This window comes from Danio aesculapii, chromosome 24 (assembly GCF_903798145.1).
Source record: "Danio aesculapii chromosome 24, fDanAes4.1, whole genome shotgun sequence".
Classification (NCBI taxonomy): Eukaryota; Metazoa; Chordata; class Actinopteri; order Cypriniformes; family Danionidae; genus Danio; species Danio aesculapii.
In genome coordinates this window covers 27,936,658-27,953,301 of record NC_079458.1, presented here as the reverse complement: position 1 = coordinate 27,953,301, position 16,644 = coordinate 27,936,658, and the positions used below count along the sequence as shown (strand labels likewise).

Genomic DNA, 16,644 nt, shown 5'->3' with positions numbered 1-16,644 from the left:
TGGCTGCATTAACGATTTAAACAGAATGTTACGGAGTGGTAACGATGCCATTTGTTTTGTTTTTTTTGCTCACCAGCTGACTGCTTGCATGTACGTTGGTGGACTTGAGATGCAGAAGAGGATTTTTACCACGATGATGGGGTTCAAGTCCGGTGAAAAACGGCTATAGGGCTAGACAAAAACAGAATGCAAAAAATAAAATAAACAAGTAAATGATAAGGTGAGAATGTGGTCAAATCCTGAAAGCATGGTAAAAATCAGGCGAGACTTTTCTTTAACGGTGGTTTAGGTAAGTGGGTGGGCAGGGTCAATCTGGGCTTTTGAAAATACTTTTGGTTGAATTAAGGTAGGAGGAAGGTGGGTCCACTCACTTGGTCAGTCCATTCTGTCAGTCAAACAGTCAGTCGACAGCAGCCTCTGGTGGATTTACGTGAACAGCAGGCACAAATAGCACTGAGAGAAATTTGAGATCCCAAAAAGCGTACACAGCGGCCTCTGGTGGATTAAAAAACAAAACGCAAAAAACAACGTAGCTCCTGGGACATATTTGATGGTCTCCAAAAATGTATATAGAGGTACGTTTTCAGATAAAGCTTGGGTTGCTGATTGTTGTATTCTTGATGATGGGTTGTGGCTGAAGGGGCATCCGGTGTGTAAAACAATTGTCAGCGAAATTTGTGGTTCACTATTCACTTTGGCAACCCCTTATAAAAGCAGGGAAACCAAAGGAAAGAGAGTGAAACATTTTGCATACCAAAAGAGAGGCCATTTCTGTAGAATGACTAAAAGCAAGTGTTTAATTCGCACAAAACTAATTGCAAAAAATAATTTTTCATTTGGATGTTACTGAAAAGCTTACACGATCACCTTGAATATTACCACACCCTTTTAATAATTTAACTTTTTCCATTTTGTGTTTGTGTATGTGGTTGCGCTCACACACACCACATACACACAACACACACACACAACACACCCACACACACACACACACACACACACACCCTCTATATTTGTCTGTCCAGGTGTTTGTGTCTGTCTCCACAGGTGCATCTTCAGTCCTGCAGTCCCCTGATGGTAACTGGATTGCCCTGCAGAGCTCCCAGCATTCCCGGCCCAGCCTACTGACTAAGCGCAAAAGCCTTGTTTTCAGTGTGCTTGAGAAAGAATCAGGTGTGGTGTCTTCTGCGTATGATGAAATGGGCTCAGATTCAGACCCCTGAGGACCAGGGTGGATTGGGGGGGGGCTGCCTTGTTACAGTTTCGCAGACGTCTCTCTGATGAAACATACTATACTGACTCTCAACACGACCCTGAATGGACATTCACTCAACATCCGCCCATTACATCACCCTCATCGGGTCAGTACACTAACACTGAAACTCTGAACTCTGACTCAGAGACATCTCCTTCCCCATCAACTCGAGCCCGTAGAGCACCCGTGATGAAAAAAAGGGCCTCCTGAAACACACCTGTATCCTCACTACAGACCACCCTGCAGACAGCGTAGCTTTGCCTTTGTTTAAGCCAGAGATCCTGGATGTGAACTTTAACACCCCGTCTGGGTGGGGACAGTAGTGATGGGGAGGAGAGGAGCGAGCAGGTCAAAAGATCAAGGAGGGCGTAGAAAGAGCAAACGCGAGACATCAGAGCACAGCCGAGCACATAATGCACTGTACAGTGCTGCCACTGGCGGTGAGTAAAACTATAGACTTTTGATTTATTAAACTAGAGAATCCTGACACATACTCTATAGTGGTTATGCTTTTGATGCTGCTAAGATGTCGAAGCTAAAACACAAATTAGCATAAATTTACATTTAATAGGGTAGCACTTTATAATAACTACATACTATGATCATTTAATTAAGCATTAGCAAACAGTTAATTCATTATCTTAGGCATTAACTCTACATTAACAGATGTTAATAAGCAGTTTATAACTACAGATACAAATGCTGTAATCTTCACTCAAAAGTAGAGTCAGACAGAATCTGCCGACATTTTTTTTGCTATTTCTGCTGAGAATTTTGAAAAAATCTTCTGATTTATGCAGAATTATTTCAGGAGTATCGTAACTAAATACGTAATTTATAAAATAAAAAATAATAACTTTTTAACTTTTATTTAATGTTTACAATGCAAATCCATCTAGAGCCACTTTTGGTAAATAAAGCAAGTCTCTATATAAATATCTACTACAAGACAGAAAATATTACTTTACAAACTGTATTGTAAATAAATCAAATGAAAACTTTCATATTAGTCATTATTATTATGAAATTAGCATTAGTGAAAATGAATTTAAAAACTGAATAAATATAAATTTACACACATTTACACAAGTAAATAAATAGATGGGCCAAAAATCTGCGGAAATCTGCGAATATCTGCAGGCGCAGATTGCGTGTGGGCCAACTTGTAAGCACATGTAATGTGCAGAATGATTTGTTTTGTAAGAGTTGCTACAATACAGCAGAAAATAAAAAATGATTAAACGGAAAAAAACTGAAATCTTGTTTGCAAATGTTGTGAACTTTAACATAGTTCATATTCTATTCCAGCAGGTGGCACTGCAGGGCAAGGTTTTACTTTTATTGGTATAAATGATGTAAACATCATTTAACTCAGTCATGAAGATTCATTTTATATTCCTTTTTCATGTGTTATTTTTATCTCTCTCCACTCTTGTCAACCTCTTTTTACAAATCTCAGGAGAACAGTACTGTCCTCCTCAACGCCATGATGATACGCCGCCAACAGAGCCAGGAGTACACAGTCCCTCTAAATTATCAAACTCCACACTCTGTGACCCCACCAGACCTTCTGACCTTTACCAGCATGTCTCCTGAACCTGAATATCAGAACACAGTAGCTCATAACTCCAGTGCTGCCAGCCTGCCATTGGTGAGCCAGCTGGGGTCCAACAATCCAGGGTTTGCCCCTCAGGGCCCTTTGCTCAGGACCTCTCCTGTTAATGAAACACTGGAACAGGAGCTGGAATACAAACTCGGTGAGCTGATTGGCCAAGTCAGCGAGAGGGATGTAAAATCATTGGATTTTGAGCCAATCAGTGAAGTGGGCAACAAGCAAGAGGACAGAGTAAGGGAGAAAGACAGTGGCAAACTAAGACCCAAGGAGAGGCGGGGGAGCAAGCGGGAAAGCAAATTGAGGGAAATGGAGAAGCAAAGTGAAAGACAAACAGTTAAACAGATGGATACAAGTGATGCTGTGAGACAGATAAATATTGAGAGACAAATAAACAAAGAGAGGGAACGACAGAGAGATATTGAAAGACAGGTAGAGAGAGAGCGAGAGAGACAAAGAGAGCTAGAGAAACAAATTGAGAAAGACAGAGAGAGACGACGAGAGATCGAGATGCAGGTTGAGAAGAAACAGGAAAGACAGAAAGAAATGGAGAAACAACTGAAAGAAGAACAAGAGAGACAATCAGAGATTGAGCAAGACTTAGAAAGAAAAGGAAAAGCATACGAATGGAAAAAGAGAAATTAGTGGGGTGAAATCCAGGGAACATGAACAGGAATTGGTGAGAGAAACAGAGGAAGCATCAGGTAGAGCGTTAAAGCGAAATAAGAGTTTGGAGGAAGACAAATATGAAACTGAGAAAGAAAAGGTTAATAGAATATCTGCACAGAGAAGCAAATCAGAAACGGCTGCAGAAAGAAAGAAGCTTGATATAAAGACAACAAGGCCTTTAACTGTATCCCCAAAAAGGACTCCCTGTGGTGTGGAAGAGACAAAGTCTCCATCAGAGGTATGTATTGGTTTTAGCCTGTTTTACAAATGGTTCTTCTCCTACACATTTCTCCCAGTCTTTGTTCTAAACTGTAGTGAACTGCCTAGTCAGACTCCAAAATCTCTTATTGACAGTTTAGCCAATTTTAACAGTCTGGAATGCCACGACTCTGAACAAACTGTATTATCCTTTTTGGGATCCTAAAATCAGCGTTAAATAAATTGTATGTGCAAAATGTAGCTTCTAGAATCTGACAAGATCAGGAAGTGAGCAAATTTCTCAAAATATGGAGTCTTTGCATTTATTCCCTAGGTTTGGGGTTGAGTTCAGCATTCATATGTCTGTCAGAATTAAAGCATCCATTTAGTGACAATTATAACTACACTGCCTGACAAAAAGTTTGTCACCTATCCAAGTTTTAGGAACAGTAAATAATAACTTGACTTCTAGTTGATCATTTGGTATCAGAAGTGGCTTATATGAAAGACAAAGGCCTCTAGATTAGACTTATTTTACCTAAATAAAATATGATCATGCCTTGATTTTTAATTATTTAATTAGGACAGTAAGCTCTGACTTTGCTTAGACAAAGGTATTGTCACTTAACATAAATAATGTACAATATAGAATATAAAGTCGTGGTGCAGTGGAAAAATAACTATTATTGTGTATGACTCCAATGAGCTTGGAAGACTGCATGCATACATCTCTGCAATGACTCTAATAACTTATTGATAAAGTCATCTGGAATGGCAAAGAAAGCATTCCTGCAGGAGTCCCGGACTTCATCAAGATTCTTTGGACTTATCACCAATGCCTCGTCCTTCATCTTACCTTAGATATGCTCAATAATGTTCATGTCTGGTGACTGGGCTGGCCAATCCTCAAGCACTTTGACCTTCTTAGTATTCAGGAACTTTGATGTGGAGGCTGAACTATAAGAAGGAACGCTATCCTGCTGAAGAATTTGCCCTCTCCTGTGGTTTGAAATGTAATGAGCAGCACAAATGTCTTGATACTTCAGGCTGTTGATGTTGCCATCCACTCTGCAGACCTCTCCCATGCCCCCCATACTGAATGTATCCCCAAACCATGATTTTTCCTTGACCAAACTTGACTGATTTCTAGGAGAATCTTGGGTCTATACAGGTTCTAATGGGTCTTCTGCAGTGTTTGAGATGATTGGGATGCAGTTCAACAGATGATTCATCAGAAAAAATCTACCTTCTGCCACTTTTCCAAATGATCAACTAGAAGTTATAATTTATTGCTCTTATAACTGGGATCAATTACAAAACCTTTATCAGCCAGTGTAGTTATACATTAAATAAATCTTGAGTAGTAGGTTTAGTATTAGTATTATTAAAAGCAGATTTTCCTTATAAGGGAAACTATCTTGCTGTGAGGCGACAGTGCTAACCACTGAACCCCCAAAGTTAATTTACTCACTATGTACTCACACTGAATTCATGAATTCTGTTAAACACAAAACCAGCTATTCTAAAGAATGCTGGGAAAAAAAGCAATTATTGACGCCCATAGTATAGGAAGAAAAAAATAATATGAAAGTGATGTAAAGTAAAAAATGACAAATACTCAAACTACTGTAATAGAGTAGCTTTTCTTAGGAATTGTAATTTACTAAGTAGTTTTAAAAATGTGTACTTTTACTTTCCCTTAAGTACATTTTTAGTTTAGTATTGGTACTTTTACTTCACTACGTTCCTTCAACCTGGAGTCACTACTTTTTTTCCTGTCTATGGGGATTACAAAACGTCCAACCCAAAATCAACCAAATATCAACGTCAATATCAATATCAAAATCAATATCAACTAATTATGTTACAGCTTGATGTTATGTACACATTACCACTATGACGTCTATCAGATGGTGGATTTTAGTTGCCATACCTGATGAATAAATGTCAGTTTTTGACATCAATATGACATTGGTTTAAGATGTTGTCTCGACGTTGGATTTTGGTCACTTTCTAACACAACCTAAAATCAACCAAATAGCAACGTCATTTGATGTAGTTATTAGACATTAAAATACCATTGTCCTTAGACGCTGATTGAATTTTGATCACCTGACCTCACAACCTACAGGGGATCGAAAGTAAAAATTTGTATTAATGAGCATAAATATGCCAGTGAAAGATGGAAAAATCTCCAAATGGCATCAAATTACAGATTATACATTCCCATAATATGTCAAAAAAAAAGTTATCAAAATAACAGAAAATAAAAAAAATGGTGTCTGCAAAAGTTTGGGCACCCTGCAGAGTTAATATCTCATACTGCCTCCTTTGGCAAGTATCACAGCTTGTAAATGCTTCTTGTTGCCAGCTAAGAGTCTTTCAATTCTTGTTTGGGGTATCTTTGCCCATTCTTTCTTACAAAAGTATTTCAGTTCTTTCTGGGCTGTCTGTCACGCACTGCTCTTTTAAGGTCTATCCATAGGATTTTAATTATGTTGAGGTCAGGAGATTGTGAAGGCCATGGCAAAACCTTCAGTTTACACCTCTTGATGTACTGTAATCCACAGTGGATTTTGAGGTGTGTTTAGGATCATTATTCATTTGTAGAAGCCATCCTCTCTTTAACTTTTTTTTTTCACAGATGGCATCAAGTTGCCATCCAAAATTTGCTGACATTTTAGTGAATCAATTTTTCCTTCTACTTATGAAATGTTCCCTGTGCCACTGGCTGCAATACAACCCCAAAGCATGATTGATCCACCCCCATGCTTAACAATTGGACAGAGGTTCTTTTCATTAAATTCTGTGCCCTTTCTTCTCCAAACATACCTGTGCTCATTCTGGCCAAAAAGTTATATTTTAACCTCATCAATCTACAGAACTCGTTTCCAAATTGCATCAGGCTTATCTATATGTTCATTTGCAAAGTTGAAACGCTGATTTTTGTGATTGAGAATAATCCATGACACTGTCAGGTCTCAGCTTTTCAAAGAGGGTAGTGCATGCTATAAACTGTGCAGGGTGCCCAAACTTTTGCAGATGCCTTTATTGTTTTCTGTTATTTTGAAAGTGTAAATCATGAAAAAAAAAAATCTAACTTTTTTTGACATATTATAAGAATGTATAATCTTAATTTGATACCTTTTGGAGATTTTTCCATCTTTCCTTATATTCATTAAGGTGCCCAGATTTTCGATCCCCACTGTAAATCTAATATTACATTTTTTTGACATTGTGTGCCTGCTGGGCTATAACTAAATGCAATAACTAACATTACAGAATGTTACGTTTACACACATCCACAAATTACATGTAAATGCATCAGCTTTTTACAGCGTAATACTCACTACTCACTGTTCTTGAGTAGTTTTGAAAGGTCTACTTTTTACTCATACTTTGAGTAATATTTACAGCAGATACTTTTACTTTACTTGCACTACGTTTTTATGCAAGTACTAGTACTTTCAACAGGTTTGGAACAAGTGGAGAATGAGCAAATGATGACATAATTCTTATTTTAGTGTGAGCTATTCCTTTAAGGTGTGTCTTTAGCATCATTGTATATATTTTAAGTAACTCAGTTAAACAATCTGGTTTTATTCAAAATGCTAGATATTTCAATTGAATGCAATTAATGTATCATGGTACAGTAAACGCACAATATTTTTATTGGAGACTGTAGGCAATTCACAGGGGTTCGGAGTGAAGTCCTGGGTCACTCTGAGTGTGAATGGGTGAACAATTTGTGAAAACTGATATTATGCTCCCAACTTTCCCATCAGCACATAAATTAGTCTAAACATGATTACTTAAGTAGGACATGTTTGTGGATCTTTTTTTTTTTGCATCAATATTTTTTATAACCAATCATAGCCTTGCACCTCAAACCTGGTGATTGGTTGAATGCGGTTCCAAGAACATAAAAATATGTTGATGTCCTACTTGTGTAATTTTATGCTGTGTCTTGTAAGAGGTTGAGCACCCTCAGAAGATGCTTGCTTGAAGAGAACCTTCCAGCTCTCTCTCTCTCACTCGAACCCTCAAATACATTTGTTGATGTTTGAAAGGTCTTTGCTTTCATTGCAGATGAAAAGCTATGATCAAGCGCACACAGAAAAGCATGCCAGATGAAAGCTTAATTCTATGCAGCCATTGTAGCATAACCAATGCACTGTATCTTGCATGAACCAGCTTGCAGAAATGAATACAAAACCTCTCCAGTGAAAATATTTATAGGATTCTGAGTAAGGAATGCATAAAGGAAAGGACTGTATGGATCCTCTTCACCTTATATCAGGTCCATTTAATTTTCACCCTGTTTCTTGTCCATTATGTTAAAGGATTGTTTATTTAAACAAAGAATGACAATTATTGTATTATTTACTGATCCTCATGTCATTCCAAACCAGTATGAATGTGTTTTTAAAAATGTGTATCTTGTGCTTCTTTCCACATTTTAAAAACAAAGGTTGTGTCTGCCACCTCTTATTTAATGAGGAATCTATCATGTACTTAATATTCTTATATTTACATTGCAGAAAAAAAATCTTTAAAGAGTAACTTGTTAAAATAATTGAAATAAAATCTGACTAATGTAGTACCACCTAATATTCAGTGATCAACCTTAGCAAAACTGGACCAAGACTTAAATATTTGGTCAGAAACATTCTACTTAACTAAAATAAAATAATACATTGACAATAAATTTAAAAAAAAACTAAAACTAACTTAAACTAATGAGTCACTGAAAAACAAACTGGAATAAAATGATGATTAGCAAAATATGCACTTTTAGAATTAATAAGCACTCATTCTGACGTGGGTGAATAATAATGATAAAATAACTTTGGTGAACTATTTGTTTTTTATTTCTTTGTTTGTTTTGATTTTGCATATTTATCTTTACCTCCACTTCCTTTTTTCTGCCTCTGTCTTTTTTCCTCATTTGTCTCTCTGTCCAATCTCTCTGCATCTCTCTCTCTCTCTCTCTCTCTCTCTCTCTCTCTCTCTCTCTCTCTCTCTCTCTCTCTCTCTTTCTCTTTCTCTTTCTCTTTCTCTCTCTCTCTCTCTCTCTATCTCTCTCTCTCTCTCTCTCTCTCTCTCCACTCCCTTCCTGTTGGTTCAGGAGGGTCTAAGTGATCATGCTCTACAGCAGAGGCTTCAGTTACTCTCCTCTCTCTTACATCAGGTGAGCCACATCATGATTTGAAAATTTGATAGAGTTGGAGAGATGCCTCTTGAATCAAACATGTAGTCCATTCAGAATCCTGCCTGAGAGCTTATTTGTCTCTATGCAGTTTTTTTTTTTTTTTTTTTGTCAGTACAGGTGGAGACATGGAAAGCAGGACAGGATGGTTTTAAACAAAATCCTTTACCCTGGTTCTGAACTATTAGGTTTTCTTTTCTTAGCATTGTCGAAAATGCAATCAATAGGTTTTACATTTTATCAGAGGACGGCACTTGACCTTCAATAAAGGTTGTTTGTTCACCGTAAAAGATCAAACTAAACATTGCATGTCCTGTTTTATTTTTCTAGGTTGTTTTCACATGATGTCATGACGCTCGAAATTCAGATGGAGGGCAGGAAGTGGTTCTTCTACATAGGAATTGCTATCAGAAAATCTAAATGTTTCTGTATTATGTTGTCTATAATTGTTTAAATCGGCCAAAATAAGAAACGTCAAACAGACTTTTAAATGTTTTTACTCATAATGGGGAGAAAGTTCAAGAAACTGGCTAAAAAATAGAAGAAAATGCAGCATGTAATGAACATTTATTCAATACATCATGCGTACGAACTTTTTTTAAACACAATAATTCGTTTGACAGCACCAATGAAGATTATATACAGGTCTAGCTATGTGAAAAAATATGTTAATGTGTTATATAAAAATCAGATACAAACACCACCACACTTCCACAAAATCCAAGAGAATATAAATAGCACCCTGCTATATAATTGCTGCAATGAATTCTCTATCTTGTTTGACCAAGTCTACTGGCGTTTCATCAGAATAAAGAATCATAACGTGAACATCGAGCAGCTGTGGTGAATGTTTGTTTATGTTAAGTTCATCAACAGAAAAAAAAGGAATGCAACCCTTGCGACAAAACTAAGTGGTTATTATTGTGAAGCATTTTTCCCCAAAAAAATTTTCCCCAGTATTTTTTACAAAAATAAATAAACAAATAATAATGTAGGCTATGCGTCCACGCTTTTATATGCCTTCATCTGTTATTTTGTGATGTCTGGAAGATATCCGCATGGGGGGGGGGGGGGGGGGGGACTATAGTAATTTATAATAATAAACATGTTTATGAACCACATAGTAAAGTGTATAATGTGTTCAACTCTTCGTTAATGAATGATACAGAATACTGTAGCTTAGTAAACTGATAAACTGTAATAAGTACTGTAACGTTAGTGTAAAGTGTGGTGCATTGTGATGGTGTATAATTATAGTGTAGAGAACTGAAGCATATTAAATAATTTGTTTATCACTACAGTTGTGTTGTACAACAGCAACAATATAATTACTACAACATTTTAATTCAAGTAATTATCTAAAGTATGCTTTCAAACACTATACAGTGGTATTTACTGCAGTATTTTTCATGTAACATAATTATACAGTATGTTCCGCTTCGATTACAGGCAAGTATAATAAGTAAATAAGTAAATACTTGTTTTAAACCTGGCCCTCTTCATTATATAAGGATAATGTCCAACATATGTGGTTATTTTCTATTTATACCTTCTTTGAAATATGGTATAAATCGCAAAAATACAGACTTTCCTCTATGTCTCCCATACAGTTTTTTACTTCCTGCCCTTCATCTGAATTTTGCACATCACCAGAATCTACAACCTGTTAGCATATACTGTATTTGCAGATGTGTTTGGAACCCTATTATAATTAATATTATAGAGAACAGTGAAGAAAAATGGCTTTCTAGTAATGTTTTATATGATGGTTTTTTGTAAATAAATAAAGCAGTGAGAGTGAAAGTTCATGCCAAAAATAATATTTTTTTTTTTTTCTCACATTTACTCTTAAACCTTTATGAGTCTCTTTCTTTTGTTAAAACAAAATACTTTGGAAGCCAAAGGGTCACAGCAACCAGCTTTTTTCAAAATCTTTTTTTTTTTTTTTTGTATTCAACAAAAGAAAGAAACTCAAATAGGTTTTTAATAAGTGAAGAATGCATAAATGAGGACATCATTTTCGGGCAAACAATCCCTTCTATAAGACTTTAAAAATTGTTTATCATTTAACGTTTGGTGTTATATTTATCCGATGCTGCATACTATCTGTTTTTTCCCTGTACACCATTTTACCCACACACATAAACACACACAACCCTTTGACAGCTAAAGCCACTCATACTCTGAAGGCTGAGTTTGGATCAATTATTTCTGTGATCAAAGCCTAAACCAACCGAACCATTAATTGATTCCTCAAGTATTCATTACTGAATCACAGTCTTTCTTCCTGTCTCTTTCATTCTCACTTTCTCGTCTTGAAAAGTCATTTATCCTCTTCTTATTACCCTCTCTCGTGTGTACTTACTGTCTTACAAACACACGCAAGTAAACATGCGCATCTCATATTGATGACCTAGTAGTGTAGATGAACTCTGATCCCATTACACTTTGAAAAACTTATTGACGATAGTGGATGTGTCATATCCTTTCACAATCTTGGGATGACGTGTGGTCAGATCGAAGTCTGAGAGGTTTTTTTTACATTCTCAAGGAAGAACATTTTGATCTCCTTTAGAATTATCTCTCTCAAAAATGAATACTTGGTCATAATTTTTTTATGTTTGATTTTTTTTGCTCCATGGATCACAGTTTTACAGATAAAATACTTTTTTTTTGTTTTAATAACAGCATAATTTTTTAACAAGTGTATGTTAGGGATAGTTAATTAAAAACTAAAAAAGTCTGTCATCATTTACTTTACCAAGCTTTACTTGATCCAAATCTGTTCGACTTTCTTCTGCTGAACAAAAACAACATTTTGAAGAAAGATGGAAACCTGTAACCACTTATTTCCTAAGCATTTGTTTCTGAAATCTTCTTTTGTGTTCTACAACATAAAAAAACATTTGAAGATGAGTAAATAGTAAAGAAATGTTTGTTTTTTTGGATAAACTACCCTATAATCGAGTTATCTTAATTTCAAATTGCCCTCAACAATGTCTTTTCACCTTTTAATTCCCCTTTCATTAACAAATATCCAGGACACCTTCTTTTTCTTCCATTGTACACTTATTCTGTTTATTGATCCAACAGCTAAGCATGTCAAGCTTTACACCCATGCTTAATTTAGAGGAGGTCGCTACACGATTCACAATTAATTCACATTTGGGTTTCTCCTTTATTATATGTTTTCATGGCTTTTATTTAGAAAGACTACCCGGCAGACACAAGACATCACATGACATCATATTGATGTTGTACTCTAATGTATCCTAACGTCATGGGGATGTTGGATTTTGTTTGGAAATTAAAATCAGGTTGACGTCAGAACCCAACGTCAGGCTGACGTCAATGTCCAACATCCAACCTAAAAACAATCTAAAATCAACAAAATATCAACGTCTAATCATGTTACACCTTGACGTTGTGTGGACGTTACCACTATGACATCTTTCACATGTTGGATTTTGGTCACTTTCCAACACAACCTAAAATCAACCAAATATCAACGTATTTTGACGTCGTTATTGAGCGTCAAAATAATGTTGTCCTTAGACGCTGGCTAGACATTGAATTTTGGTCATCTGACGTCATGACCTAAATCTAACCTAATATTAAAATCTTATGATGTTGTGTGCCTGCTGGGTATAATATATGTTTATCTGTGGTTTTCTCTGTTTCATGTGTTCTTTGGTGAACGTGGAGCAGAAGTACTCTGCTGCATCTTTATGTAGCATCACCACAGAGGTTCTGAAGGTCCTGAATGCCACAGAGGAGTTGCTTGGTGAGGCAGAATGCAAAGTTCATGATCCTTCTCCAGCTGGCACACCCATATCCTCAGGTCCTGTCAACAAGAAGCTGGACCATCAACTCACTAAGATGGAGGAAAATGTAAGGTTCGCTGTTGGAAATATTGTAGTGTTGTTTTGAGCACATGACAATTTCAAATTCCAATATCAATGTGTAAGGGAAAATGGGTATTTAGCTCAATGTGAATCATTTAACAGATTTAAAGGGATTAAATAATTGTTTTATGGTTACATCCAATCATTTGAACAGGCCACATTCTTGACACAAGATTTTATAACTTCATCTAAAAAAAATAAAATTATGTTATTACTGTAAATATTTTTTTAAACACAAATTAAGATAGTTTCGATGAAATCTGAGAGCTCCTTCAGTCATGCAACATACTGAACTGAGCAACAGTCATGAGACCTTCAGTGTCTAGAATATTAACCAAAAACATTGTCAGTCCATGTGACTTCATTAGTTTAACTGTAATGTAAAGTCTTCTTACTGTATTTCAGGTTAATTTCGAGCTGCATACTTTGCTAGTATACTTTATGGATTGATTTTCAACCATTGTTACTTGAAAAGTAGCATTTACAAACTAACATACATACAGTACATACACATGTATGCATACATAAATAGATGAATAAATGTAAAACCATGAGATGTTTGTATTATCAATAGATGGCTGCAATTCACTATTGAAGTGTGTGATCTTGTAAGACAACATTGTGCTGCTCCAGATCACTGCAGGTTCACTAAGTGAAGTTTATTTAATTAATTTAATTTCAAGAGGATCAAGTGCTTATGCTTGACCGCAGCTGGTCCCACATTAGCTATCATATAATTTACCAATCAGACAAATGCAAATGTGCATAAATAACCAGATTTTCTTTCCAAAGTCAACTTCTCTTTCCTAGATTAAGTAAGCACAGGGCGGCATGGCAGCTCAGTGTTTAGCACTGTTGCCTCTTAACAAGAAGGTCACTGGTTCGAGTCCTGATTAGGCCAGTTGGCATTTCTGTGTGGAGTTTACATAATCTCCCCATTCACGTGGTTTCCCACTGGGTACTCCGGTTTCCTACCACAGTTCAAAGACATGCAGTATAAGTGAATTTAATAATCCAAATTGGCACAGTATATGAGTGTATAGTACTAGACAATCACTGCATAGATATATACTGTTATAGTTGGCGCTTCATTCCACTGTGCCAACCCTAATAATCAAGGAGTAGGCCGAGCGAACGAATTAAGGAGAGCTCTCGAGACCTACCTGAGCTCAGACTCCCCTCTCTCCTGATGAAACGGGAGCGTGCCAAGGGCTCAAGGATCTTCTGAGCTCAGGGCTCTCTCCCGGGACAGACCAAACACACTTTATTATCAATCATCAGCTCAGCATCAAGTGTGAACTCTTGAAATTGAATGTAGCTGTTGTCAAGCTATTCCTCTACTTGCTAGAAAAAGTTGCTATCTACTGAAAAAGTTACATTGTGTCATAAGTAGCTGAGATACTGTCAAGCTACTGAAAAATGTAACTAAGCTAGTAGGTTCAGATTTAGATTTCACTTCATTCATTCATTTTATTTCGGCTTAGTCCCTTTATTAATCCCGGATCGCCACAGCGGAATGAACTATCAGATCTCACTTCGGTTAACTTGTTTTCTATATGCAGGTGTATTTGGCAGCAGGGGCTGTGTACAGCCTCGAGGGGGCGCTGGGTGACTTGGAAGAATGTGCACGCAGCATCAGCAGCTCCACCACAGACACAGAACTAGCCTTCTTAGAAGACCAGGTTGCCACTGCTGCTGCCCAGGTGCAGCAGTCTGAGCTTCAGGTACAAGATTGCAGCATAATGCAGAGCAATTCTAGTTTTGGTTTTGCTTTTGCAATACAGTATTAGACTTTTCAGGTGCAAATTTTCCTGTGTATTTATTCTCTGCAGATATCAGATATTGAGGCAAGAATATCCGCACTTAAAACTGCAGGTCTGAATGTATCTGCGTGTACACATTTTTCCAAGTACAAATGTAAACCTATGGTGAGTTTCAGTATACTCAAGATTGAACTTTAGAGACAAGCAGGATACACTTACATGGAATAAATTTGACTCATGCTATTTGTAATTTTTTTTTTCTTGTCAGCCACAAACACTGGACTCTTCTCGCCATCAGAGGAGAAAGCTACCTGCTCCTCCTCACAGAAGCATGTCATCAGGTATGAACACATATACAAACATTAATTAGTTTAAAGAGATTAATTGAGAGTCCATATAATTTATGTGCTAGAATACAGATCTCTTGTAGCCCTGTGATTATTTTGTGAGAGAAACAGACCATTAAAGACTTCCCACCCTTCTGTATTCAATTAAAATAAAGTATGTCAAAACATGTTATACCAGGTTACTCATGAATGAAATTATCCATCATCATTTTCACATATCCTATAAATGACGTCAAATCAGTTGCATCAAATGTTTGAAGTGCTGTTGAATTGTGCGATATTTCAAAATGACGGAAGATCTTTAACCTGTACATCTCTATTACATTACCTTACAGATTTCTACATAATGTTCTTGCTTAAACATGCTGAGCACTGAGAATGCTACATTTAATAAATTAAATTGTGATTGAATATAAACTGGAAAGAGTAAATGACAAGTATATGAAGTATATATATATATATATATATATATATATATATATATATAGTATATATATATATATATATATATATATATATATATATATATATATATATATATATATATATATGAAGTAAATAGTTAAACATTTAATAACCTTTTTTAATGTGCTCTGGCATTTCATCATTTCATGTCAAAATTTCAGTATGTTAGATTTGTCAGTTAATTGTTCAGTGTGAGTCAGTTCTTGTCAATGAATTGGTCAAACTGGTGCACAAAATGTGCCTTTTGTTGTATGGGTGTATTTATGGGAATAGCCAAAAACACATTAGGGGTTAGTCTAAAGTAAATTGTGTACAAGCACTAATCCACTTTTGGGATAGAAAAAAATGTCTGTGCGCCAGCACATAGTCTAAAAGGGGTGTGCTTATTCTCTTAATGAATTATGGGTGTGTTTTAAGCATAACCTGCATTGAACCAATCAGAGTCTCCTCTCACATTACCTTTAAGTGTCAGTTGCGGTGCGCATAGCGCATTTGCTATTTACATGGCGGACATTGTAAGTCGAAAACCTGAACACTTCACTAGCAAGAAAACAGTTAAACTCTGTGTGAGGATAATGCATGAGCCTCTTTACTGACTCTTTACTTTTACTCCTTACTTTTCTCCTTTACTTTCATGAAACATTGAACAGGCTGGAAACTCACTCCTCTGATGACTCTCATTAGTCTACATATTTAATTTAGCTTGTTAAGCACAAAGATTTGTTTCAAGGTTAATTTCTAAATTCAGTTCTAATTATCAGCAAATGAATAAATGAACAATAATAACAGTGTGGTCAAAAAAGTTATGTCCAAACACATGTCCTATTATGCCCCATATGATGATGCATACGTCTCCAAAACCAGACATGTGGACAAATCTAAACTTGTTTTTATTAAAAAATAAATATAAATATGCATAATAAAAAATAATACTGCTAATAATAATAACATTATACATTTACATTTACATTTAGTCATTTAGCAGACGCTTTTATCCAAAGCGACTTACAAATGAGGACAAGGAAGCAATTTACACAACTATAAGAGCAGCAGTGAACAAGTGCTATAGACAAGTTTCAGGTGTGTAAAGTCTAAGAAGCTAAGCATTAGTAATTTTTTTTTTTTGAGAGAGAGAGAGTACAGTTAGTGGTATAGTCAGAGAGGCAGTTAAGATTAGGAAGGAAAGTGGAGACTAAACAGTTGAGTTTTTAGTCGTTTCTT

At 36.1% G+C, this 16,644-nt stretch overlaps 1 protein-coding gene across 1 annotated transcript in view; it reads left to right on the top strand.

The window, feature by feature from the left end:
• myripb (myosin VIIA and Rab interacting protein b) overlaps positions 1-16,644 on the top strand; it is a 44,304-nt gene that overhangs the window by 9,986 nt on the left and 17,674 nt on the right. Inside the window, exons 6-12 of the mRNA XM_056450117.1 lie at positions 1,048-1,220; positions 2,715-3,383; positions 3,472-3,774; positions 12,652-12,834; positions 14,411-14,572; positions 14,681-14,776; positions 14,880-14,952. Coding sequence (XP_056306092.1) covers positions 1,048-1,220; positions 2,715-3,383; positions 3,472-3,774; positions 12,652-12,834; positions 14,411-14,572; positions 14,681-14,776; positions 14,880-14,952 — 1,659 coding nt within the window. The remainder of the gene's footprint in view (positions 1-1,047; positions 1,221-2,714; positions 3,384-3,471; positions 3,775-12,651; positions 12,835-14,410; positions 14,573-14,680; positions 14,777-14,879; positions 14,953-16,644) is intronic.